The sequence below is a fragment of the Podarcis bocagei genome (genome assembly GCF_964188305.1).
Source record: "Podarcis bocagei genome assembly, chromosome: 1".
In the NCBI taxonomy this organism is placed as follows: Eukaryota; Metazoa; Chordata; class Lepidosauria; order Squamata; family Lacertidae; genus Podarcis; species Podarcis bocagei.
Window position 1 is genome coordinate 114,560,017 of NC_138125.1, and position 27,665 is coordinate 114,587,681.

Here is a 27,665-nt window from a genome sequence, read left to right on the forward strand (position 1 = left end):
AATAATAATATGTTAACATTACAGGACTACAATAAGGAGACAGCTAGTGTATAATAGAGATGTGGAAGGAGGAACGATATTCTGCAATTTGAAGTGAAGGTATCGGTTTGCCCAAAATGCTATACTGCTGTTGCCATTAAGGAAAAACAAACAAACCATAAATCCCTTTGGTCTTTGGAACAACCATTTATTATGGATGAAATATTTTCAGCAGAAGCAGTTCTTTCGGAAATGGTAATCTTTATATGCTTCTGGGTAACCTCCGTTTTATTTTTGATTCAGGCTTCCCTGTAGCAGTGCATTTTGTATGCTGTGTTACTGTATTATGTCTCTTGTAGAAGATTGAATTCTGCATGCTTTGTCTAAAGGGGAAAACATTCTTCTAGATAGAAAGTCAGAGTGCAACTGTATTTATAAGTAGGATTCCCAATTTTCTAACTCTCCAGTAGCCATATTTGTCCTGTTAATGATAGTTTGTTGGGACCCAGCATTTGTTCTGGACGTTGTGTAGAGTACATCCTCAGTAGCTTGGATGTGTAAGTTTAAAACGTGCACCGTATGTCTTAACTTTTCTTCTGCCTGAAGAAATGAAAATGATGAAGGGGAAGCAGTCCTTTTTCTATAGCTTGTGCTGCAACTGCTGTTTCTGCTTCCATTTTTCTAGCAGATGTTGAAAAGTGCAGCAAAGAGTAGAGAAGAAGGTAGCAAGGGATGCAGTAATCAGATTCAGGCATCTGTCAGAGAAACCTAGGTCTACAATGATTCATAAAAGATTTAAGACTGGGTCTCCACTCAGACTTGGGATAGGACCATCAGCTTGTCATCTACTTGAGAAATGAAGGGCACATGGGAATACATGCACAGCACACATGCATAACATCACCATTAAAAACAAGCAAAGAACAAATGCACATCCAATGTAATGAAGTTGTGAGTGTAAGGGATTAAATTTTGTTCGTCATTTATTCGCAGTACATTTATACTGGGCAATCACTTCAGTTATTTTAAGTTTAAACACCATGCAAGCTATTAGACCAGTGTTTCCCAAACGTTTTTGGGCAACGGCACACCTGTTTACTGAAAAAAAATCTCGCGGCACACCACCATTAAAGCCCCGCCCCGTGACGTCAGCGCGCAGCGTCACGCCGGGAGGGACGCACAAAAGTGAAAGTTTTTCCCCTCCCCCTTGCCGGGGAACCTCCAAGCTTTGGGCAGGCAGGCAGGCAGAGCTGGGACGGGGGTTTCCAGGGGACACGGCAGCTCCTCGAAAGGGTTCTCTCGGCTGCGCTCAATCCTCCTCGGAGAGGATTTCCCCTCCGATCCCATGCGCTCGTTTGGGGGAGCCCTCCGGCTGCTCCCTCTCCCGCCGCGCAGGAGCGATGCCTCTCTCTGGCTCTCCCTCCGCGCAGGCTGAGGGAGGGAGGGAGGGGCGCGTGTGACCCGTCTCTGCTGGGAGACCAAACCCAGCGAGGCAGAGTCGCGCGGAGGCGCCCAGGCAGCGCTGCCGGCTGCGAGGAGGAGCGCCAGGCAGCAGCAGGAGGCGCGGCCTCTCCTCGCCGCCGCCGCCCCACCTCTCGCCGCCCGACTCGCCCGCCTCCCTCCAGGCATCTCGCGGCACACCAGCCGATGTCTCACGGCACACTCGTGTGCCGCGGAACACCGGTTGGGAAACACTGTATTAGACTATGTAAGTTTCAAAAGTTCCCCCTGGATACATGGGGAAACTTGTCTTTAGGGTAAAATACTTTCAATTATTGCTTAAGTAAAATGGAAGAGGAATGTATTATAGTTTACTGCATTCTTCCTTTAAGAAATTAAAAACTTCAGGCTATAAAGCATGGATGCATACAGAATTGCTTTTTGTCTGCTATGTCAACAAACTGCAGTTAATTTTGATGACAGATTTTTTTTCCACTTGCTAAATTTGTTTCCCCTAATACCAGGATTGATGTGAATCAGTTAAACCTGAGCTTGGTGGCATTTTGAAAAGCTTTTGGGATCGGGCATATTTGGTGACCTCAATGGCAGTGTGAAAACCTGACTTTTAGTCACAGAAATAGAAAGCTGACACACATTAAAAGGTAATTAGCATCCAAAGTACATGATGTATGCCAGGAATACTTCTGCCATGTGTCTTGGTCCGTATTATTCCACATTATGATGAAATTACGATAAATCAAAAGCACCTTAAAGATTAACGTATTTGTTAATTGGTTAAGAAATTGCTACTATGTCACAGACCATAGGGTGTGTAAAATGTAATCTTCAATATGTGTGCCAATTAAGGGTTACACTTTTACACATAATGAATTGACTATGGACTGTGGTCCACAAAAACATACACAATAATTAGTGAGTTGTTAAGGTATCACAACACTCTTCATTGTTTCTTACTGCAACAGACCAACGTAGCTGCCCTTCTGAAAATTATGATAACTCAAGTAGTAATGCTTCACATTTACCATTTTGCCCATGTTATTAAGCCCAATTTCACATCTAGAAAAAAGGTTATTTGGCGATTCCAAACATTCATACTTACAGAACTGTATGCCTCTTTTCTGTAATTGCCCAAGATTGATCTTGATGCTCATCTGCAGCTCCTATTTTGCTAAGTGTGTGATATGCTGTTGTGGGTTAAAGAACATGGCAGATGGTAACAGCCACATAGTTGTGTCCCACTTAGGAAAGTCCTGACATTCCCTTTAGTCTATTGTAGCCTCATTAACTGTTTTAGTTGTTCCACACTGGGCCTGAAAAAAGTGTGTTGGTGCACTGATAGCAAATGGTTATCTTGAGTTCCTGTCTCCACTGTTGTGAAACCCTAATTCTGTGAACTGCTTCATTAAAGTACAAACCCACAACTTTGGTCTTTTAGGGATCTGATACTATGTCATTTTGTAAAGAGCCCTGAACCTGCAATATACCCTTCTTTAGTGTTCTTTAGTTCTTTAAATTAAAGTATGTTTGAATCACTCTTCCTTAAAGTATTTAATACAGGAAGAGAAATAGTATGTGTTACTACAGCTCCATTATAAGTCGTAATGAAAAACTATACCTGTTAATAATACAGTAAAATCTTTAGGATGTACAACAAAACTCTTATACCGTACTATTACCTTTCTAGAATGTCCTATGCTTTGTATATTTTTTGAAGAGTATGATGTTTCAAGAGGGAGATTCGTTCTGTGTTTTTGTTTTTTGTTTTGCATGCATCAAATTTGATTGATCTGTTTTTCAGGAAACTAAACTAGTAAAAGAAGCAAACTTCTTTTTTCATAATTCCCAAAGTCATTTTAGATGTGGATATTTAAATGTATTCACTAGTCCTGTGCAAATATTAAATCTGGATCCATGAGGAGGAATTGGGATTACACTGGTGGGACCTAGCCCCTTTGGGATACCTGCCCTATCTCTTCCTGACAATTGCATGTTGAATGTTTGCATAGCAACTCACATTCCTAGACTCAGTGCATATAAGACAATCCATATGATCTGCACACTTCAAAATAAAGGTGCCAGGGTCACAAAGATCAGCTCTGCACATTGGCCTCTGTGTGCAATGTGCAAAGATCAGGTGGGAGCATGGGTGGGACATTGTAATCCTGATCCTCCTCTTGTATATATGAACTTGATATCTATCCAGGGATACTGGAATATTTTGAGTATGATGTGATAATTTAGTCTTTAATTTGTGAATTGCCATGGCCTCAATCCAAAGAAAGCTGATCAATGTGAAATGTTGATGAAAGCCCACTGATTTCCACTGAACCTAACTGACTAAGGCTGTAATTCTGGGAGTAAATCCCACTAAATCTGAGGCTTACATCCATGTAGGATTTTACTATAACCTGTCGTGAACTGAGTCCTATGCGTGCTTGTGTCAGTATTGGAAAGCATACTACCCAGGTAAGTCAGTTTGGTATTCTCTTGTATGTGGGACTACACAGAAACCACAGAGATTGCTTACCTGTACTGTTTTTCTTTGAGTTGCCCTCTGCAGTCTTCTTCCTTGCTGCAGGTGCTCTTGTTGGCCTGCTCTTGCTCTGGTGCTTCCCTATACAGTATAGCCACTTTGGTTATTCTGTGGAACTGAGCAGAAAAGTGGGAACCATATCCCTTTTTGCATACTGAGGGTTGGGAATAGGCTTCCCAGCAAAACCTAACTCTAAAATGTTCTGAATGTTGCTCTGTGGGAGTTGGCAGAACCCGTATGTGTAACTGCACAGATGACCATTCAAAGAACCACAGTTCCAGGCAAGCAACCTGTCTTTCACCCCATCAGGGAATGGGAAACACATGGTTAATTAACAGGGAATTTTTGGTCACAGCACACATAGAATGGAGGAAAGGGTAGCACGCAGATGTAATGTGTTGGCACAACGCTCATAGGTATCTTGGATTAATAAACTGATACATGTATCCAAACCAATGAGAACCTGATTTGGAGGTGGATTTTTTTTTGCATCTAATTAATTAAGCCAGTGAAGAAAGGTAAGCCTCTCGGCTGTATCTCATAAAATAATTCCTACCTCCAGCTCAAGCAAATAGTGTCAAATTGTATGTTAAGATTATTCCATTGGAAGGCAAGCAGCCTGATGACACGAATCAGGTTGCTCTATCTTCTCCAGTCTGTTTATTTACACTCCAAAAACTGAGAGATGGCCACTAGAACCAGTGGTTGGTGGCAGCATTGGCTCTTCAGATATGCCATGTCTATGTGTCTGTATCTCACAGTATAAAATGTTTGTGTTCATCAGCATTCTAAAGATGCATAAAACATGCTGTCCTAAACCTTTGCACTAATATATTGCAATAGTTGAGAAAAGAATTGCTCGGTTTAAAATTTTGCAACATTCAGAGCATGTTTGTAGCAGAACTTGGAATGGTTTTCAGTTAGTATATATAGCCCCTTTTGCATATACCTCTGTAAAGTTGTATAGAAAAGGAAATATATGTTCATTTTGGTATGTTCTCGTAAATGTATTTTTAAAAATATGATTAACTTACAGCAGCCTTTACCGGCTCTTGTGTCTTCCACATGTTTTGGACTACAACTCCCATCAGCTCCACCAGTGTGACGGTGCTGCTTGGGGTTGGTGGGAGTTGCAAGTCCAAAATAACTGGAGGGCTCCAGGTTGGCATAGACTAATGAACAGTATCCTGAACTGGAGTACCTGGTCAACATTGTGAGGACTGTTAACCTTCATAGGGTTACATAGTCACTGATGTGTTGAAACAGATGGATTTGGGGGATACCAAAATAGCTCTGTGTTGCCTGAACTGAGCGTTGGAAACTCATTGTTTTGGAAATTTTTGTAGTTTGTAATTCTCACCTAGGAAGGACACATGGAAATGTGAGTGCTTGGTATGGAACATGCAACTTGTATATTAAAAGTATTTTGAGAAGCTAAATGCTGTTTTCATATTTTATTAAGTGACTGTTTCACTGCTGTCATATTACATTACTTATTGCCTTTAATATTCTTGAAGACAAAGCTAGAATCACGTATTTGGCCAGGCAGTGAGCTTTTATATGTAATGTGGCACATAATATGTGGATCAGGCCTTGCCTTCAAGAATGTTAACCACAATAAGTACAGGACTCGAGAGCATGTACAGTTCAACTGTCCTCTCCAGATTTGATGTGCATTACTGTCCATCCACTCTGTAAAAGAGTTGGCATTTCTGTGCTTCTGATTCCTTGTTCTCAAGTGTGGTTTTCTCAGACAACATCTGATGCCTTGCAAAATGCAGCTGTAATACAATAACCATTTACCTGGGAACAGGTCCAAGTGAACTCATTGGAACTTATTGTAGGCATGCATAAGATTGATATTCTGGGTGCCTCCTGACTGTGCTATATTGGGTTAGTTGGCAGAAACATAAACGCATTAAGAATCATATAGCTATCAGAGCTCAAAAAATACAAAAAGAGATCGTAGAAGGTTTTACTTCCTTCCTGAGAAGTAGTTATAAACTCTTTAATCAAAGAATCTTTAAGCAGTGCACATAGAACAATTTAAAACAGCTATCAAATTCAGGTTGTACAATTAAAGCGGATTTGGAGCTCTTGCACAACACACTTCTCTGAAAGATCACACTTTTGCCATAAGGAAAGTGACAATAAAATGCAGTAGAACATATGGGATGACACTTGGTGGTTAGTGTGCAAAGTAGCTGCTCTAAGGGAGAGGGAAGGAGGTAGAGACATGGGAACACAGGTGGAGAGTGGGGCTGCAGAATAGAAGCAAGAAGTGGCTTCAGAATTGGGTCAGGAAAGAGTTACATGAGGTAGTTGCATGAGGTGGCAAGGGGAAGCTCTAGGGGGTAATGTGAGGGAGAATGGCGGGCAGGTTGGCGAGCAGAGGAAGCTGGGGGATACCCCAAGTAAGTCATATACAGTGGTACCTCGGGTTACAAAAACCTTGGGTTACAAACTCCGCTAGTTAAGAACTTTGCCCCAGGATGAGAACAGAAATTGTGTGGCGGCAGCGGGAGGCCCCATTAGCTAAAGTACCTCAGGTTAAGAACGGTTTCAGGTTAAGAAAGGACCTCCGGAATGAATTACGGTAAGTTCATAACCCGAGGTACCACTGTATTAGCAATCAAATGTTACAAGCGCCATTCTTATGAAAATGGCAACACCTGAACACAAGGGGGTGGTATCAGCAGACAGGAACCATGTTTCCAGAAGTACAAAGAACTTAAAAAAAATTATATGGATATAAAGGGAGGAACCTCTGAAACGCCCAAAGAGGACCAAGCATGCTCACTGAGTACAAAATGCCTGACTCTTGGGGAGGGCAAAGGGGGAATGGAATGAAGTACAGTGGTACCTCAGGTTAAGAACTTAATTGTTCTGGAGGTCCGTTCTTAACCTGAAACTGTTCTTAACCCGAGTTACCACTTTAGCTTATTGGGCCTCCCGCTGCTGCCGCACTATTTCTGTTCTCATCTTGAAGCAAAGTTCTTAGCCTGAGGTACTATTTCTGGGTTAGCAGAGTCTGTAACCTGAAGCGTCTGTAACCTGAGGTACCACTGTATCCTGAACAGGAACACTCCACTCGGCAACTGTTTTGCTGCAGATCCTGCTTGTCATGCCTAATAGCCATTCATTGATAGACCTATTGTCCATTAATTTGTCTAAACCTATTTTAAAGCTGCCTAATCCAGTGGTCATCACCAGATCTTTGGGGAGTGATTTGCCTAAATCAGTTATTCTTTGTGTGCTGAAGTACGTACTTTCCTCAATTTACAGCTACTCTATTTTATGAATGATTTCTAGTTGGAATAATATGAGAGTGGCAGAAAAACGTTTTTTTCTACATCATACACACTTTCAAAAATCTGTCATGTCCCTGTCCCCCCACTTTAGGCTGTAATCTTAGACAGTTACCTGGGAGTTTCATTGAGCTCAATGCTACTTATTTCTGAGCATATCTCAAACATAACCCAAGGAGAACCAAGAATGTAAGGGGTAACGGACAGTAGAGTTCAGAAATTAGTGCTACAACAGCGGGTGTACTTGTGTAAGTCAATGTACTCTCTTCATTTATAATTCTACACAAAGCTCAATACAGTGTGTTGTTGAGATGGTTATTTGCATCTGTAGCTGAACAAGATTTTAAAAACAAAGGTTTATGTATTGGAAGCCTTTTGAGACGCATGTTTATTTGTGAAGTGACAAATTATTTTGAAATAAAACTAGTGTTACATAGTTAGTAACAAGCTTCCAGTTACATTTTGTAAAAGTAATATTTATTAATTTTAAGGCAAGAACAGTGTGAAAGTTTGTGTTGGGTAAAAATGGAAACTCACCCCAAGTCCCTTTAATTAGCGCATGATGGTGTCATTAGGAAAACACACCTTCACAGTCTTAGAACATATTTGATACCAGGACACTGATACAAAACTGGTAATATAATTAAATAACAAGACCACATATCTGAAATATGAAACTACATGAGGGATTTGTTTGATTGGGGGTGCTCTGTTTTTAGCTTCGTCAGGCGTAAAAATACTAATACAGTTTTAGCAAACCATTTCCCAAAGAACCCTTTGATTTCCACTTTAGCCCCCTTGGCTTTATTTGCTGCGTTTATATTTCTGAATCTCCATAAACACGAGGATTAGAATGCAATACATGCACTGAACTAAAGGAGCAACTAGGCTGTTTCTGTTTGCACTGCCCGGGCTTCTGGACAGCAGCATGATGGAAATCTGTAATGTGCTTTCTTAAAGGAAAACCACACATATCCAAAATCTACTATGTATTATATATATATATATGTGTGTGTGTGTGTGTGTTTATTTTATGTTTGTGTGTGTGTATATTGTATATGTTGTGTATTGTATTATATTTTATATTTATTTATATATATATATACACACACACACACGTTATATATGTATTATATAAAATACTTCTAGGGAGAAGGGAGTGAGTGAAGAACTACATCGCAAACAAGGGAGGAATAAAACGGTACTATTGGGGTCTGTTACCCTACGGATTCCACCGCCTCGGGCACTCGCCTCACCTTGCCTCGTGGGTGGGCCGGCCCTGGCACAGCAGCATCCCTTGGGAGGACAGGACGGGGCCGCCAAAGGTTTCTTTCCCAGCCTCCTCCGAGGGAACCATCCGCGTGCCTTCTTGCTCCCAAATGAGGACTCCTTTTCCTTTCGCGAGAGCAACGCGGCAGGCCAAAGAAAGGGAGGAGGCGGAGGAACACCTAGTTTCCTATCACTTCACACACCGCCTCGCCAGCAGACGCGTTGACGGCGCAGGCGCGAGGCGCGCGCTGCTCCTTCCCGTCTCCATGGGAACCAGCCTGAGGCGGCCGGCAGTTGACGGTTTCTTTTTAAAGAGAGGCGGTTGGGCTCGACGCCTCTCATGTCGCGGAGGCGTCTCTCGGTCCCCCCGGGGCTGAGCCGGCGGCAGGACCAAGCGCTGAGCGGCACCATGCGCCTGGTGAGGGAGCTGGGGCCCACCGCTTTCGTCCTGCAGGAGGAAGAGCAGCGGGCGGCGGAGCACAGGGTAGGGCGGCTGAGAGGCTGAGGAAGAGGGAAGCCGTTTCTCCCCCATCTAAGGAGTAGCGAGGGAAATGGGAGAGCAGAAGCCTCTCTTGTGAAGATCTCTGGCTAGACCAGGTCGCCTGTGTTACTCCCTCCACCCCACCCCCTTCTCCATCCCATAATCTCTCCCACCCACAGCATCTATGTAAAGCACATTTTTACTGCTTCTAACAGTCCCGACTTATTTCCCCCCGCCCCAACTAGAATCATGGGAATTCTAGAGGGGGTGCTATTAGGTTATTGTTTTTATCTTTATTATGTATTTTGTGGTTTTATATCTTCATTTTATTCTGTGAACCGCCCTGAGACCCCCGGGGTATAGGGCGGTATATAAATTAGATAAACAAACTGCTTGCCCCTCACGCAGCTATAATGCCAAACAACATAGCTCATATCTTCCAGTGAAAATAAGGGATGCCCTGTTAGTCCATAGTAATAATTTTATTATTTATACCCCACCCGTCTTACTAAGTTGCCCCAGCCACTCTGGGCGGCTTCCAACATAGACAAAAACATGACATTTAAAAAACTTCCCTATACAGGGCTGCCTAGACAGGGATTTCTTCTAAAGGTTGTAGAGTTACTTATTTCCTTGGCTTGGGGGTCACGTAACTCCATAACCTCCATTATTTTTCTGATGAAAATAGCAACGTCCTAAGGAAAAGCAGGACATTCTAGGATGAAATCAGAAACCAGTACGGCTTCTGTAAATCTGGGACTGTCCCTGGAAAATGGGGGCACTTGGAGGGTCTGATAGCTCAGCTGGTTAGAGCATGGTTTTGATAATGCTAAGGTTGCAATTTTGGTCTCCATATGAGCCAAATGCATATTCCTGTATTACAGGGAGTTGGACTAGATGATCCTCAGTTTCCCTTCTAACTCTGCAATTCTATGATTCTATGAAACTGTTACCATCTACAGCACCCAGGGTTCTGAAAATAACTCTTAAAAGACCATGTTATTATCCTGTCTCAAGGCTATTTCTGCTCTGCAAGCCCATTTTCCACTTCAAGAGCTAGACACACTGTTCAGGCACAATATCAGTCTCTCCATACCCACAGTAGGGCAAAGGCACAAATCTTGTATTGTGAACTCTAGTCTTGAATCAGATTTCTCAAGTGCAGACATATGAGTGACTTAAAGAGCTCATAAAATAAAAATAGCATTTGCATTTTCCCAATTAATCATATTCTGGTTTCCTAGCACTTGAGTAAGCTCAAGCCCCCCTTTTTGAAGCTTTTCAAGAATTAGATAAAAGCTTAGCTACAAAGCACCAAATAAATCCCATAATTACAGAATTACAAGATGTAATGCTAGAAAGAAATGAGACGTGATTTCACAGCTACCTCTTCAGTGCTGACAAAGCAAAGACCAGCATAAACTTGCCCCAATCTAAAAATGGAAATCTGCACGTGAGAAACCACATACAGAAAACATTTCTGGATATGCTTCACTTGTACAAAAGCAGTAAAATCTATGTGTCCAGCATCAAAAACGTCTTAAGTTGTGCTTTTTAAAGCATCCCCAATATAATTTTAGCATCCATTCCAATGCTTTAATTGCCTAAAGAATCCAATTCCAATTTTCTTACTCCTGTTTCAGCAGGTGATTGGTACCGACAATACAGACTACATATCCTGAAGGTTCACATTCAGAGAGCCATCAACACAACTAGTTAGTTTGTAAACTAAGGGCTATTTTTAAAGATGTGTAAATAAAGTACAGGAAGAATAGCAAGATTTTAGTAAATACTCGGCTATAGCATCACCCCCACCTTTGCCTTTATTTTCATTGTATCATTTTTGTATTACAATTTCTAAATGTGTTCTTTGTTGCTTTGCTGTAAGGTTTTTCTGGGGAATCCTCACTCGTGCAGCTGCTCAATATTTGTGAAAGAAAAGGATCTTTGTAAACATATCTGCTGGTAAATTGGTTTATAAAATGAAGTTATACAAATGATGTTATGATATATATATATATTTTACACAATTGCACAAGGACAATTATTTGGTTTTTTAAAAATCAGGTAGCTATTTTGACAGAACGAGACTGGGTGAAAGCAGAAAGGCCTCAAAAAAGGAGGGAAAGAGGGTTATGAAATGTAGCAAGGACCAAAATGTTAATGAAGAGGAAGTAATGCAAAGGGATGAGAAGTTGGAGAGGGAAAGGGAGTGTGAAAAATCATGTCTACTATTCCAAGTTCACCTAAATAGATTTATTGCATTGAAATCAGAGAATTAATGTTGAGTAAAAGACCTGTTGTATAAGTCTTCAAAATGTTCAGATATTTAGCCAAGATATGCTTATGGGAACCCAAAACATACATATAAATGGCAGCGTTGCTGTTAGGTCAGGTTGTGACCCACCATGGGTTGTAATCCATCAGTCAAAGACCAATGCTGCAGTGACTATAAGATACAGGAGCTAAGTCAAGAGTTTGAATTTTTTCTTTATCATAAACTCATGAAAGCCTTAGGCAAGACACTCACATTCAGCCTCACCTCCACCATCCCTGCATCTGCAATACAGGGATAATACTCCATTGTCTTACATATTTTTTGAGGTATTAAATGATATATATATAAGATCTTATGTATTTCTGTGAGGATTATAAGACAATGTGAAGTACTTTAAATATGTGAAAGCTCTATACCAGGAATGGGGAAGCTTTGGCCCTCTAGATTCCAGCTCCCATCAGTCCCGGCTAGTATGGTCAATGGTCAGGGATGATGGGAGTGAGTAGAACAGTATCTGGATAGCCAAAAGTTCCATGTCCTTGCCTATGTTGATGTAATTATTTAGTAAACATATTAATATTTGAGAATTATTAATTAAGAGGTAGAAAAAGAAGAGTAAATGATAGCAAACCATAATTGTACAGAGGCCTGGTTTGCACATCATGGTAAGCCAAATTATGGCTTACTGGGGACTGCTAACCGTGAGCTTAGGTTCAGATGACACACTCATGCGTTGCAGGAGTAAAGAACTCCCTGGGGCCCTGGGTGTTCAAGGACCCACAAAATTTTCCATGAAGGGACCAGGCACCCACAAATTTAAGTGTCAGAGCCATGCATGCTGCATTAGCACCCACGGCCCTGGGCACCCACGGTTGTGGAGCCAAGCTGGCATTCCTGCCTTACTGCGATGTGTAAACCAGGCTACTGTCAGAGTCAAATTTGGTAAAGATGGGCTGCATCTTAAGGATTATACACTTTTAAATTAAAATTTGATTAGGCAGCTTTTGTTACAGTGTCAAGTTACTGAATAGCTGTGTCCTTTTTTGCTTTTTTATTTTTAGGTTATTGTTGAAAAAATTCAAACTTCCCAGAGACCATGAATGTAAGTACTAACTAACCTCATATTTTTATTCCCCTGTTGTAGATCAGTACATAAAGTGCTAATATTTCATTTTTCATTACATTAGTTCACTTTTTGGTGTTCAGTTTATGGCAGAAATCACAGCATGAAGCCTGATCTTCTGATTGACTCACCATATGCATCACAAGCAATATTTCCAAAGTAACTTCATTCCTTCATTCAACCCCATACCAATTTTTTCATGTTCTTAGTGTGTCGGAATCTGACTTTTAATGAGAGACCATTCATTTTATATAAAAGAGTGAGTTACTACATCGTTGACTACTTCTGATTCACTTGGAAAACAACCAGAATTATATTTTATCAGACATTTTCATTGTTGAACTTTTCTACAGATGCTCTACAGTTGGGTCTTGTGGAAAGAGAAATTAACCAAGTGCTTCAGGGTCTACAAGTTGCTCCCCAACCAAAGGTATCTGCTAATTCCACCAAGGAGCTGCAAACAGCTGATGATGGGTACATTAAACAAAAACAAATTGATGATGAGGATGTGTGCCCTATTTGCCAGGACAAGCTGCTGAAGAGAATGCTTCCTGTCACTTACTGCAGGTGAGTCACCCCTGCTATTTAAGAAGGCTAAATAATTATGTCACAGTATCTCCAAAAATGTTTTGCTTGGACTACATTATCTGAAGGCTATATAGTCTAGAATAATTGTGTTGTTAATATTTGTTTGGTAGTGTTTTCTTTAATACTTTAGAGTCACATCTTGAGCTTTTATTATTATTTATTTATTTATTTATTTATTTATTTATTTGTTATTATCATTATTAATGTTGGTTTTCATGTAATGCTAATGTATAGTTTAGCATTAGGTGCAAAAGCTAGAAAGAGCCCAAGCAAAGCTTTGGGGTCACGTCATCTCCTTTCCTCTCATCTCCTCCTGTTATGTGACTTCGAGAAAAAATTCACTAGCATTTAGCTTTGCTTTCAAGAATCTTGGCTTATTGCTTCATATACACTAGAGTTTGTGGTTTTAAAGAAGCTCTGTTTAGTTAAACATATCAGCTTCAAAACACAGCCAGGCAGTGGAGAGGAAGGGAAGGGAAACAAGGGTTGTGACAACCAACAAGATCACCCCCTGCAGGAAGCAGACATAATTATTTAACATTAAAACAAACAGTAGAAGTGACTCATTTTTTTATCAGCAATCTATTTGTAAATTTCCACCTTTGTACTTGGATTTCAAACATTTAGCTCTTTTTTAATTTAGCTGCACTAAGAACATTTTTAATATTGTAAACTCGTCTGTCAATAAATGAACCAGATTCCTCTCAATCTTTGTGATTGTCCTATGTCATTTCTTCCCTTCCATGTAAGATAAACTGGGTTTAAAATAAACCACATTAAAGCTTTTATGATGATCATAGATAAGTTAGAACATGTTACACAATTTTGTCAGAGACAGCAGGGTAACATTTTCTTGTTAATATGCTTATGAATCTAGACTACTGTATATTTGTAACAGCTTTCATAGTTTCATAGAACTTTTTGTATGTGAGTTTTCTTGAGAAGGATACATAATATAGTTAATTTTCTATAGGTTTGGTTGTGGCAACAACATACACATAGTATGTATGAAGATCTGGGCTGATCATCAGATAGAGTTAGAAAAAGATTCTTTGGTGAAGTGTCCCCTGTGTAGGGAAGATTTTGCACCGTTGAAACTTATATTGGAAGAATTCAGAAACAGCAAAAGACTCATCACTGTAGCAGAGAAGCAGCATCTTGACAGACATCTTGGAATCCCGTGCAATAATTGCAGGGTATGTCCCATTGAAGGCAATTGTTACAAGTAAGCATTTTCTAGTACAGTATTCTAGTACAGTCCTACATCCTTATTTGTGAGCTTGTGGTACTTGTAACTTTTCCTCAGTCAGAAATGAAAGAAAATTTATACAAACAGGCACACCTTTTGAGATTAATATTTTGTAGGGATATAGCTGTTATTTTTATGATTACTAACCCTTTGATTTTCTACTAAATTATGTCAGTAGGTGTTTCTGCTCTACTAAATTTATTTGTTATTTACTGAATTTATATACTACCATTTTTGCCAAGGCATCCAAGGCAGTTTACAATGTTAAAATACTAAAATAAATACAGAATATGAAATCTAAAAAGATAAGAGGCCACTCAGGCCAGCGGGGAGCTGATGGTAAAGCTCCCTGGCTTGGGCTCCCTCGCTTTTTCCTTCCTTCAGATCACATAGAAAATATATTTTGTTAGTAGTCTAAACACACTAAGGTATATATTCCATTGAACAAAGCAGACACATTCATACATACTGCTAAGTCATGGTTTGTTTATCCTAATTGTCGCTTGTTTGAATATTTGAGCCCACCTTGGTGGGGCAACAAACCATGATTTGAAACCATGTTTTGCTTTTGAATCTTGGCTTGTTTTAAGCATGGTGTATTGTTACATATGAACTCAGGATCCTGGTTTATTCTTGTTTGTAATGGTGCCCTACCCACTAAGAAGTGTGAAGCAAAAGCGACTGTAAAAAAGGCCCACGCACTAGGCTAAGCAACTTCTGGCACCTTTCCAGAATAACCCTCTCCTCATTCTGCTGGGCAACAGATTCCTTTCCCTGCCCTAGCATCTAGCTATCAATTTCAAGCAAGTAAACCTAGCTTTGCAGAAGTTGTAAATTTAAAGAATGCATTGCTACTTTACTAACGGCTATGCAGGACTCTGTGGGGGAAAAAACAACTTAAATTTTAGCTGGCTAGAATGATTTTTTACCTACTTAAAGTAGCAAAACAGTAATGTCCTTTTCTACTTGACAGTTCAGAATTTTCCATGGCAAAACAAGCCATGGTCTCTTTGCTTGTCTGTAAGACTGATCATGGCTTATTCAACAAACCATGGTTAAAACAAGCCATAGTTTAGTGTTATGTGCATACATGGCAAGTAAGACTTGTTTTCCAGTAAACATGCATAGGATAGTGCTGTTAACAGAGGGGGAAAAGCTGTTTGTATCATAGTTCATCGTTACTTGTATGTATCTTGGGTTATATTTCAATACAATAAAACCTTACTCACATTGGTAACTATTCTTACATGAGAGATTTCTGTTTGATTGCAGCTGCTTTCCCTCCAGTCTCTTATATAGTGGAAACTGACTAGAATACATAATTAAAAACATTTATATACAGTGGTGCCTCGCAAGACGAAATTAATTCGTTCCACGAGTTTTTTCATCTAGCGAATTTTTCGTCTTGCGAAGCACGAAATCCCATAGGAATGCATTGAAATTCAATTAATGCGTTCCTATGGTCAAAAAAGTCCAAACAAAGCCAAATTTGGTACAACAAGAGTTTATTAAGTGCTCTTTAAAGTCACACATACTGTAAAGAGCATTTCAAAAATTGAAGGAACAATAAATTAAGTTTCTAAACATGACAGAAAAACATTTAAAAATCAACAAAGTGTACAGTACATTTTCTAAGACTCTGGGGGACAACTCGAAGAAGGTTCCTCTTCCACTCTTTGCTTCTTGCTGAAGAACCCCCTCCTCAACTGTTCCCCCAGCCACCCACCACACAGAAATTCAAATCCAGAATTTTTTTTAAAAAACAGCAGAGTGGCCCAATGGTCACAGAAAATCATAAAAATGCAGAAAAAACACACACAAGCTTCCAGATTCTTGCAAACCCCTCCCCAACACCAAGTCCTTGAATTCCAAACACCCCAACCCAAAATCCAAAACCCCCCCAAAAAGTTTTAAAAGTTTAAAAGAAGTTTTGGAAAAGCTTCAAAAATCACCAAAGTCTTCAAAAACCTCAAAAAAGGTTACCACACTGCGTTCTATGAGTTGCTCCTCGAAGTCAAGTCGCAACTGTATTAACGGTGTTAAGAAAAAGGAAACAAACTTGCAAGACGTTTTCGTTTTTCGTCTTGCGAAGCAAGCCCATAGGGAAATTCGTCTTGCAAAGCAACTCAAAAACGGAAAACTCTTTCGTCTAGCGAGTTTTTCATTTTGCGAGGCATTCGTCTTGCGGGGCACCACTGTACAAGTATTCAACTAAAAAAAGGTAATAGCCATATTCAAGAAAGTTTTTCTCCAATAAATCAAGAGTAGCAAACATGGCATTTAAAAAATATTATGAGGGAAAAAAGACTGTTGTCCCCCTAGAGTCCATTGAGAAGAATGATACCCTGATTTGCTCTGCGTATGTAAATAAAGACAAGCTTCACTTTCTTCCAAATGTTTCTATTGCTAAGGTGGCCTAATGTGTGACCTTAGATAGCGCTATATTTTGAAATAGGAGTCTTTTTATAGGTTTTAATTCTGACATTTCCAGGCATTGTGGTACAGTATAGGCCAGTATTTCTTCACCTGACCTGCTCAACTCTTTAGGGATAGACACTAAAATAAAATGCAAGGGTTCTTCAGTTTTCAAAAAGACAAGTGTTCTCACATTTTATAGATGATTCAGAACCATCAAAATACTTCCAGCTAGCTTAAATTATTTTACTTTTTCACCTACAAAAGCAAATGTAATACAGGCTTGTCTGTAGCATACAGCTTGGGTGTCAGTAGAGTGTTCCATACAAAAGCGCTGATAAATTCAACATCAGTCGGTTTTATTTTAAGATATGCTTATTTGTGAAATAAGGAAGTTGCTGACAATTTTGTTTGCCTCATTGCTTCAAGGTGCACCGAGTGTAGTGAATATCACCTATGCCATGGATGTTTTAGAAGATTTTGTCATCCTTCACATAGCTTTGCTTTTCGTGAGGTACAGTACAACCCCTTTCAAATTTATCTTAATTCAGGAATTGAATCAGCAAACATTTTACAGGGAACTGGTAACTGTTTGTATATAAATCATCTCTGTGGAACAAAAATGAGCATTTCTGAACGTGTTTTGACCCAAGAAATTTTGACCCAAGAATCAAAATAAAGAGTAAGGATACAATCCTAAAACATTTAATAAGGTTAAGGGAATAAGGATATGTTTACTCTGCACCCGGTGTGCTCCCACTGCTAATTTTTGAAGCCACGTTCACATTATGCTCACTACAGTCCATACTGAGCACGTAGTTTCTTGACAAATACTGCTGTTTGAAGCTGGTTTGATAAAAAGGGTTCAGTCTGATTAGAAAACTGGATGTAGAATAAGCAGTAATCCGAACATACCCTAACAAAGGACCTTGCTGCATTTCAAGCCGCTAATGTGTCCATATACTTCACCTCATTGAGCATAGCAGGATTTACTTGCATGCATATGGAATTGTGCAAGTGTGAGTTGACTCTCAATTGCTTTTCTATCCTATCCAATATTGCTGGGGGAATCTAACCCTTCAACTATTGTTGGACTACAGCGCCGATCATCTCTGATCATTGACCATGCTAGGTGTGAGTTACAGTCCAACAACATCTGGAGGGCCACAGGTTCACCAAGCCTACTATATTTTTCCTTTGAATAAAGTCTTTGACTATGTGCTGCTGTGATGCACAATCTAATTTCAATGAATTTCTTGTAGGATATCTGTTGGAAAAAACTGTGCTTCCATAGTCCTTAAGACTGAAGATGTGTGTGTGACATTTTTCTTCTGTCAGTGACTTTGAAGTAATGAATTACTGCTTAGCTTTCATTAGCTCTTTACCCATTCTCTAGAAAAGGAATCAGAGATGGAGGTCAGTTGAACCAGTAACACAACTATCAACTTCAGAAAATCTGCAGAGTTTTAATCCAGAGAACTCTAAAGAGGAAAAACACAGGGATAAGTAAGATGTAACTCATTTTAAATTAAAATAAATGAAACTTAAGCAGCTGGCAAGGACCATGGCCAATCTAAGCTGCTACTGCTGAGAAGGTGTCTGTCTGGTGGGAGAGGGCTCAGCCAGTACTGGCAGGATGCAGGAGTGGTGGCAGTGGCGGTAGTTACTCTACAGGCAAAAGGCTGTGCCCACCTGCAGTAAAGAACATGAGCTCCCAAAGTGGAAAGGCTTGGTCAGCTTTTTAGGGCCCTGGCTAGACTGGAAAGTGGTGATCCCGGCGAGTCTTGGCTATATGCAGTTTTGTGTCTGTGCACTGAGAGTCAGTGTGGTGTAGTGGTTCAGAGCGGTGGACTTGTAATCTGGTGAACCAGGTTCGCTTCCCCACTCCTCCACATGCAGCTGCTGGGTGATCTTGGGCTAGTCACACTTCTCTGAAGTCTCTCAGCCCCACTCACCTCACAGAGTGTTTGTTGTGGGGGAGGAAGGGAAAGGAGAATGTTAGCCACTTTGAGACTCCTTCGGGTAGTGATAAAGCGGGATATCAAATCCAAACTCCTCTTCTTCTTCTTCAAGTTACAACATTGATTTTGTTTTATTTAATTTCTAAGACTTAGTGCAATTAAATGTAAATGTTTGGGTGTGGGGTTTTTGTTTTTTTTTGGTACAGCTGCATACCAGAGGGTATAATAAACTCATTACCTACTGCGCTGGTTGGAAAATGCAGCAGTTTACTTGATCCAGGCTTGCAATGTAGACTCTGCTTGAAGATCTTTCACCTTGGCCAAATGACAAGATTCTTGCCGTGTAATCACAAGGTAAATAAAATATACAGCTGCCCAGCTTCCCCCCCCCAAACACTTATTGTCATATGCCACCCAATGTTACTTCAGATACAATGCTTTTAAGCAGAGACCAGTCACACATTCAGGCATTCACACACACATACCTGTATTGCAGGAGGTTGACCCTCAGGGTCCCTTCCAACTCTACAATTCTAGGTGTGAGTCAAGAAGTGTTTACTAAGGTTGTGAAACAAACTAAAGACTTGGTGGAGACTTCATGTTTGGGTGCCAAATTCAGCCCCTCTGTCCAGTCCTTGACACATTCCTTAGTCAATGTTCCTCACTATTCCTGCGTTCCACCTCCTGTCCTTGAACTGTGATGTCTCCTGCTTGTTGGAATGGAGTACAGTGGTACCTTGGGTTAAGTACTTAATTCGTTCTGGAGGTCTATTCTTAACCTGAAATTGTTCTTAACCTGAAGCACCACTTTAGCTAATGGGGCCTCCTGCTGCTGCCGTACCGCTGGAGCACGATTTCTGTTCTCATCCTGAAGCAAAGTTCTCAACCCGAGGTACTATTTCTGGGTTAGTGGAGTCTGTAACCTGAAGCGTATGTAACCTGACGCATATGTAACCCGAGGTACCACTGTATTTGTGTATGTGCAGATACGTCTGACGTTTGGATCGCTGGAATATAGCGTGCTGTACAAAGGGAAGAATCATATGACTTGCTACACCCACTTTTTCTGCTGGCCCTGCCCACACTGGCATGCAGTTCCTGGAAAGTTGCTTATGGCTGTGGCTCTCAGACTAAAAAAGCTTTCTCGAATACAACTAAAGACCAGCAGCTGTCACACCATAGCCATTTCTCCTGTTTTTAGGAACCAAACTTTCCCCATCGGTATATAATTTGCTAACTGGAGTTTTATAACAAGCTACATTATTGTTCTACTACTTGTTGTGTTTTTTAAGATTAGAAATATGATGCAGTAATTAAAACTTGTTTCAGCACATAATATGGTTCTAGTTATGTCACACACAACTCAGCAGCACTACAGCACATGCATGACATGCAAATGTTTATGACATGCAAATATGCTATGCTGAGTAAATAAATCAGTCTTCAGACTCAGTATAAGTCAGCTTGAGATGTCCAATTTTTAAACCAGTGTAGCTTATTGCTGTCCAATTTTTAACCAAGTCTCTTATTTGTATTATATTTTATACCAATTTATATGACCCTCTTCAAAAAACAGTTGCACTGGGCAGCATTCAACTAAACAGTTCTGCTAGTGCAGTGACTTCGCTGCACAGTGTAACTTGCCTACTCTGTCCTCTACCTGTACACCTTCTGAATTTGCTCTAGGGGATCAGAGAAACCACCGTAGCAGATTTAGTAGGGTACATGGGGGTATGTGGGGATAGGAGAGGGTGGGGAAGCTATATTATGCAGCTGAAAATCATTGTGCATAACTTAGTTCAAAACCATCCATTGCTGTGTTTATAATAAATACGCTCTATACATTTCTTGAAAGAATGGAAAATAGAGTAACTGGAGAGCACTAGCCTGTAATCGAAGAGATGTTAGCAATGGATTTCAGAGAGCATTGGTTCAGTCATGGAATTTGTCTCAGTTAAGAGCACCATGGCTATTTTATTGATTTACAACAGTTTATACCATTTGAGCAAATGCATTTCCCACAGTATATTAGTGTGCTTGGCCTAATGCTAAGTAGGTTTGGATCAGTATTATTCTAATGAAACCTTTTAGGTGCTTCCGACTTTCTCTAAAATGGAAGGAGAATCTGACCTCTTTGCAAATAATTTGTTGATGCTAAATACCCTTTTGTCAATGAAGAGTACTTTGGTGGATAATTGCTGATACATAATATATTATGTGTTTGTTTTTTTAGTTCCATAGGAAATGCATTGACCATTGGTTGCACAAAGAAAACGCCTGCCCTATTGACGGACACATTGTGTATAATCCATTAACCTGGGAGAATGTACGAAGCAAAGGCGAAGTAACCCCAATTATGTCTCAAGCAAAGAATAAGCTTACAAAGCAGGATGAGCAGGAGCTTTTTATACCAGGGACAGGATTGCTTGTCAAGCAAATGAAACCTGGCCATGTTCTTGAGAAGTCTCAAAGTCAAATTCAAGTGCGTTGTAAGAAGAAAAATAATTCAGAATGTGAAGAGAGTCTAACACGGAATGGCTTCAACTGTACTTGTACAAGAAGCTCTGCTTCTAGCCAGCACAGTACTCAGACAATCAGAAATTTGAAGTTTTCTAGATATGCTAAGGGTTTGTCTCTTATTCCAAAGCCTCATGCTGATGTGTTTACACAGGAGGCAATCGGCACTGGCTTGAGAGGTTTATCTGTAACTCGAAATGCCTTTTAAATTTCCATTCTGTGCACATTTACTTGGGAGTAAGCCCCATTGAATTGAGTAGGACTTACTTCTGAGTAAATGTTTATAGGATCAGGATGCAAGTTTAATATATTTCAAAAGAACTATTTGAATTTATTATCTTCTTTTTTGCTCCTATCTCATATTAGGAGGAATCTGTGCGAAATAGCCAGCCTGGCTTAACTCAGTACTTAATCTTACAGCAAATTATGTCTGGCAACATTATGCCTGCACAAGTCATATACATCCATATTGTTTCTGTTAAACATGATGAGAAAAAAAATCTGTTAATGTATAAAGCATTAAGACATAAATTTGCCATTTAAATTTTGACATTAATAAGAAAAAAATTCATTTGATCCTGCATATCAAAATTTAGAGAGGAAGTCATGTGCACAAATGACTGCTGTGCATGTTTTCCCTCCTGATGTAGCAGCTGGAACTGCAGATATGTGCCATTTTAAAAAGTTTTGAAGCATCATATAGTGGCTGCTCATGTGGGCAAAACAGAGGGTTGAGGTTTTTCCCTCCCTCAGGTTTTTACTTTTAAAAAGTTTACATATGCGCTGTGTTGAATTGGAGCCACTACTTCTACAGCACTTCGTTTTATGCAAGTACTGTACTCAGAAACATGTATAGTGGATGAATGAACTCAGAACTACACCATGTAGAACCAGGAAGTTTCAAGCAAAGGTTCAGAGCATATCACAAGGAGCCTGAAATTGCAAGAGAATAGGTATTAATGAAGAATTCCTTAATTTTGATCCCCTTGCCTTGGTTTGTCAGGTGAGATTGTTTTACAAAATTTGCGAGTAGCTGCTGGGTAACATTCCTAGGAATGGAAGCCAAGCTTAGCATATCTGCTGCTTTGTTAATTTATATCTGTTTTTATTAATACAGCTCATTTATTGGGCAATGCTTATTTCAAGCAAGTATACACAGACCCTAATGTGCATCCTTAAAATCAGTTGATAAAAACATGAATCTTCTTTGTTCATAGAAGTGGAAAAATGAATTAAAATATTATCTTCCACAGTGAAAGAACACCCAGCTTTATTTTGTAACATCAAGGAAAAAATTATTAACTAACATGTCTCTATGCATCTTTTGGTTTTCATTTAAAAAAAAAAATACCATAAGGTTCCAGTTCTGTGTACGGCTACTTCAGAGCAAGCGCCACTGACTTCTGTATAAGCATGTTACTCACTTCTGCATAAGCATGTTTGGGGGCGGGGATAGCTTTACATGAGCAATTAGCTTTTTCATGAGAAGAGTGCATTGCTAGTGAAATAACAATGATACATTATCATGCGAGTCCAGGAATTGTTTTTAAAAGGACCAAGAATCACGAAGGCTATATTTGCAAGTTTTTAAAATATTTTTATTATATTGCATGAACTCTTTTAACATCTTATAAATTTTAAGATACACTGTAGCAATAGATCATTAGTACCATAGCAGTTACACAAACATGATATGCCACCCCTGACAGAATAGAAAAATGGAGATTTTTTTTTTTAAAAAAAGATTGAGCTGCAGAAGGTCATGAAATTGAAATGAGAATTAAATAGAATTCTAACATGTGTCTCAAAGAATTAACAAGTGGCAGTGGTCTGCTTGTTCTCAGTATTTACAGCTTATAAGTGATGACCAGTATTGGCTTGGGAACACTCAGGCTGGAACTAGTCTTCTGAGATGCTGTGTGGCTCAATGCTGAAAACAGCTCTGCACGTTGAGTGCTTCTTTCCTCCCACATTACATCCACTAAACGGTAGTTCATGCAGTTGCTGAGAGTGGAGAAAACAATACAGTGCAGTTACTTTTGAAGAGCATCAGCTGGAAAAGGGCACTTGCTCTTACTGGTGAGGCAGAAAAAGCAAGGACAGCTGGGGCTACAGTAGGCAGGATCAGTACTCCTGTATCAAGGACTCCTTTCAGTGGCAGCCACACAACTCTCATGTCTGGTTTCAGACTCTGTTCCCAGTAATTGTAGCTCACAGAACTGGGTTCCTGATTCAATTCATGCTCTTAGGCAACCATCTTATGTACACTTACCCAAGTGTAAGTTTTCTTGAACTAAATAGGACTTACTACTGTGGAGCCATGTGTTGGACTGCAGTCTTGGCATACAAAGAACAGAAAAACTTCCCAACATAACAGCTTATATGTAAAAATACTCATTTTTTACAAAGACACCGCATTTGTTGAAGTACAATAAACTGTTGTGCTTTAAAGTAGAGGAACAGTGTATTAGCAAGTGGAAAATGTACAAATATTTGACAAGTCTTTTATTATCTGCAAAGTTACTTTAAATTTCAGTTGGTAAAACGAATTGATATAAAATTTCAAAAATGCTAAGAATTATCAGAATTGCTTCAGAAATCTTATTATGAAATGCTTTATTTGAAAGGGGTGGGATGGCTTCAGATGCTTACCAGCAATAATGCTTTTAATGTTTTTCAAAAGATAAAAAAGAAAAAGTTAAAATAAGTTTTAAAATATTTTAATATTCCAAATGTTTAGAAAGTTCAGTACAACCAAACCCAACAAGTGTAAATGTCATAGAATTTGAGGAAAAACACTAATATTTTATAAGGCTGTAATCCTAACATTACTTGGATATAAATTCCATTTAAGTTACTTAGAATAATTTTTCTAAGAAAATGTGCTTAGGATAAGGTTGACATTATCTTGCTCTTAATTTTTTTGTGCATACTCCAAAATCAGTGACAGAGTTAATTGATATATAAGTGGTAGCTTTTTCTGAGCAGTGCCAACAGAGTGCAGCTTGTGTGGTGGTCACATGTTTGGGTATTCCATGTGCGTAGAAAACTTAAGAAATGTTCAGCCTATCCTCTCTGACATGCATTTTTTCTATGTACTTCTTTCCTGTATATATTTTCTTAGTTACATTTCATGCAATCATTTCTTTTGGTAACTCCCCCCCCCCCAAACTCTACAATAAATTCTACTCCAAGGATGGCTGTTGTCCTATAGGCCAGAGCCACAGCTTACCTTCTTCATATTCAGAAACACCAACAGGTAGTGCTGAAATGTGTTCCTAGTACACAGATTAGGTTAGGATACACTTAGGGTGCATACAGACAAATACTGTGAATGGTGAGCTAGGAGTGAGCTCAGGAGAATGCTGATCAGTTAGTTCCTGTGCTATCACCCGCTCTGGCTTCCCAGAACCATTTTTTAAAATAACAAAACACAATGATTTTAAAATACACCAAGAGAAGAAACTTTCATGCTATGTTTTAAGAAACACAGCCCATCTGAAATATGGGAGAATAAAGTCATACTAGCTTCTACGTAAGTACACTGGCATATTGTTGGTACTGCATAAGTGGAAGGAAGCCAGCCTCACTATACAGGGAGAATGCTTGCTTTCACTCCTGATCTCAGATGAGTCTTAAGACCTTTGGGCCTTGAACCTGGACATTTCTACTTGGAAGTACGTTCCGCAGAAATTAACTGGATTTACTAGATAAATGTGTTTAGGGCTGCAGTGTTTGTTATTTTCCACAGAAACAGAGCAGAACCAAACAAGTTCAATATAGGTTCTCTTCTGATGTTTTCTGGAATAAGAGAACTCTCAATCATAGGAGGCTGCCTAACAGAGACAGATCATTGGGCCATTGAACTCACTGCAGACTATGCTGGTTGGCCCTGGCCCTCCAGGACTTTAGAAAGGAGTATTACCCAATTTTAAGAACTCACTGCACCATATGGTCCTTTCCCCTTCACTTGGTCATTTTGACAGGCTTGCTTTCAGACTGGAGAGTTTGCTTAATACAAAGACTGTTCTGGACTGGCCCTACAAGGCCAGTTTTCCCTTGCAAGAAAGACATTGGCTAAATATATGGATAAGTTTATTCAGATAGGAAGTCCAAGAGATTTCAAATGGCTCTTTTCAAGCGGCACAATGGACTTGCAAGACTGGGACCACAGCAAAAAAAGGAGGCACATCATCAAATTGCTTAAGTACTACTCTGTCTCTATCTCTCTTAAGGCTATTCAGTAGCATGGGGTTGTTTCTGGAAGAAATGTCTTCTACAAAGCCAACATTTTGGCTAAGTTCGAAATAATATTTATCTTGGACGCTGAGGGGCACATTCTGCCCTAATGTACAAACCTAGTTATTCTAAAAATGGAGCACAATTTGGCTCAATACATACTGGAGCAGCACATGAAAAGCAGAAGTCCGCATACTTGAAATACCATATGGATAACAAGTCCCTGAATTATTATTTTTGCCCCAAGTATATACAGAGAACAATGCGGTGGAATGTTATACAAGGTATCAAAAAAGGTTCTGATCTTGCATTTTAGATGAAAAATGGCAGCTTTTATCTCGCTGCCTTGCAGGACATCTACACCAAACATTGTATGGTAAAATATCCATATCAGACACTGAATGTTAAAAATAAAATCTTGTTGTTCACTCACTGTGTGCCTCTTCCCCACGACGATGCAACCCAGCAGTGCTTCTTCCTTGTCAAATGTCCGATTCCAGAGCACACAATGAAGGTTGCATTTGGGCTTCTTCTGCAGCATGTGTGAGCACCCCAACAGATGTATCCCAGCACATTTTAAAAACCAGAAGCTTTGTTCACGTAATTGCTGAAAAGCAAGAAGAGCTGGTTTGCACTCTTAGGAAGGTGTAACCTTCTCTACGAATTGAGAAATGGAATGTTACCAGATTCTGGTTGTCTCTTATAAACTGAACATTTAAGTTTACAAATAAGACGCAAAGAGCCAAGGGGACACCAGACAGACCAAAATGCAGACATAACTGTAATTTCAATTTATTGGAATAAGTGGCCTCTCTTCTCTCTTCTTCCAGATATTGGTCTTGCTGTCTCTTTTAGTTAGAGGTGGCCTTCCCCGTTTCTTAGCTGGAGGAGGGCTAGCCTCATGGTCTTCCGTTTCTTTCTTCTTAGGCACCTCTTGTGTGTGCTCTATGACTGGATCAGTCCCCCCATCTGGCATGTGCTTCACAGTCTGATCTTCGGGGGTACAAACTGTGGTTCCACTTTCACTACTACTGAGATCCAGGTCTTCCAGGTAAAGGACCTTAGAATGTTGCATGCTTTTGATGAAGGTTTTCTCCCTCTCCAGTTTCCGACTGGGATTATGCTCATTCATGTCCACCCCAGAGTCCAAGCTAGTATCGTTACTCTCAGTCTTCCTGCCCTTCTTGAGGTCTATGAATGAATGCCTCACCTGAGCTATTGGCTTGCCATCCAATGAAACAAACCATGCCCGTGGATGCGGAGATTGTTTTCCTTTTGAAAGCTCCAGCAAGGTTTGCTCTGAAATGCCTTGAAGTTCGGATGAAAATGGTGTCATGACCACGGCTTCGTTTAGCGTCCCTGGAACAGAAACTGACTCCAGCAAGCTATTGGTGTAGCGCCCCCAATTTGCAGCTTGAGGGGATAAGCCTTGTTGGCTATCTAATGCAGCTGATTCATCTCTGGAGGTTGGCACCTGGAGGTGAGAGTGCATGGGCATCTTGGGTAATGTCTGGGTATAACTTTCCCGACTCATTGGCTCCATCATTGGGCTATAGACTAATTGCCCTTTCCTTGGCAAAGTGGCAGACTTGGCAGCATGCAGCTGCTCTGGAGAATGGAAAAGGTCAGATGTTTGAAGGATGGCAACAGGTTGGCTATAAAGATGCACTAGTTGCTCTGGGAGGGGAGTGAGACCATATATTTCCTCATTCATCGAGAGGTAGTGGTTCCGTTCTTGCAAGTCTCTAGCAGGAGAAATGCTGCCACCAATATGTTTTGCTGGCTGTAAATGCCTCACTCCTATGCTAGGTTCCAAGGACTGGGGTGAGCTACAGTGAGAATTTTTGCTGGAGAACTGGTATGAAATACCTTCTGTGTAGATTTTGAAACTGTCACAGCCTTTCCTCTCTTCCCCTTCAGCTGAAGCCCCTCTCTGGGGACTATAGGAGGATAATGTGGCTGAATACAACTGAGACTTGTCATCTGGCTTCAGTGATCCCTTGGAAATGCCAAGGTGATTTATGTGAGTTGTTGATGTTGTCTGGTCCTTTTTGGAGATGTCCCGTTTTGTCATATTTCTCCTCCTCTTTTTTGACTGACCACATGTATCCCTAAGAAAAGAAGTGGGGAACCAATAATGTTAAAGCTCTACCTTGCCCACCAGCTGAAATCCTGACTGCAGTTAGGCTGACATCAATGGGATTTAAGCTACCTGTTCAGGAGAGCAGCCTAGATATGTAACACATCCATTTTGTGTCTAATGA

General features: G+C 40.1%; 2 protein-coding genes and 1 long non-coding RNA gene across 9 annotated transcripts in view; 1 reads left to right on the top strand and 2 right to left on the bottom strand.

Annotated features, from left to right (window-relative positions):
- Window positions 1–3,188: 3,188 nt before the first annotated feature.
- LOC308581768 lies at window positions 3,189–8,628 on the bottom strand. 6 transcript variants are annotated; one of them, XR_014005266.1, is made up of 3 exons: window positions 8,538–8,628; window positions 5,777–5,857; window positions 3,189–4,089 (listed from the first exon to the last, which is right to left on the bottom strand). It is a non-coding gene; the product is annotated as an uncharacterized lncRNA (long non-coding RNA). The 6 variants fall into 6 exon arrangements; XR_014005268.1 differs by having other exon boundaries at window positions 5,777–7,901; window positions 8,538–8,591; XR_014005269.1 differs by lacking the exon at window positions 8,538–8,628 and adding an exon at window positions 7,819–8,291.
- Window positions 8,629–8,839: 211 nt separating this feature from the next.
- ZSWIM2 (zinc finger SWIM-type containing 2) lies at window positions 8,840–24,579 on the top strand. Of its 2 annotated transcripts, none has more exons than XM_081180663.1 (9): window positions 8,840–9,034; window positions 10,920–10,996; window positions 12,371–12,411; window positions 12,786–12,999; window positions 13,994–14,245; window positions 17,114–17,198; window positions 18,081–18,190; window positions 18,852–18,999; window positions 20,879–24,579. In XM_081180663.1, the coding sequence occupies exons 1-9, from the start codon at window positions 8,891–8,893 to the stop codon at window positions 21,368–21,370; spliced, it is 1,563 nt and encodes a 520-aa protein (XP_081036789.1). In that variant the 5' UTR covers window positions 8,840–8,890; the 3' UTR covers window positions 21,371–24,579. The 2 variants fall into 2 exon arrangements, with proteins under 2 accessions (XP_081036789.1, XP_081036790.1); XM_081180664.1 differs by having other exon boundaries at window positions 8,840–8,968.
- Window positions 22,739–27,665, bottom strand: part of FAM171B (family with sequence similarity 171 member B) — a 31,778-nt gene continuing 26,851 nt past the window's right edge. The window contains exon 8 of the mRNA XM_081163787.1: window positions 22,739–27,512. Within this exon, the coding sequence (XP_081019913.1) occupies window positions 26,189–27,512 (1,324 nt within the window). The 3' untranslated portion in view covers window positions 22,739–26,188. The remainder of the gene's footprint in view (window positions 27,513–27,665) is intronic.

Bases quoted from the DNA above. Each gene is read 5' to 3' on its own strand.
- ZSWIM2 (XM_081180663.1), top strand. From the start codon at position 8,891: ATGTCGCGGAGGCGTCTCTCGGTCCCCCCGGGGCTGAGCCGGCGGCAG. The intron at 10,997-12,370 runs GTAAATTGGTTT...TTTTATTTTTAG, and splicing joins CTTTGTAAACATATCTGCTG to GTTATTGTTGAAAAAATTCA. The intron at 13,000-13,993 runs GTGAGTCACCCC...AATTTTCTATAG, and splicing joins CTTCCTGTCACTTACTGCAG to GTTTGGTTGTGGCAACAACA.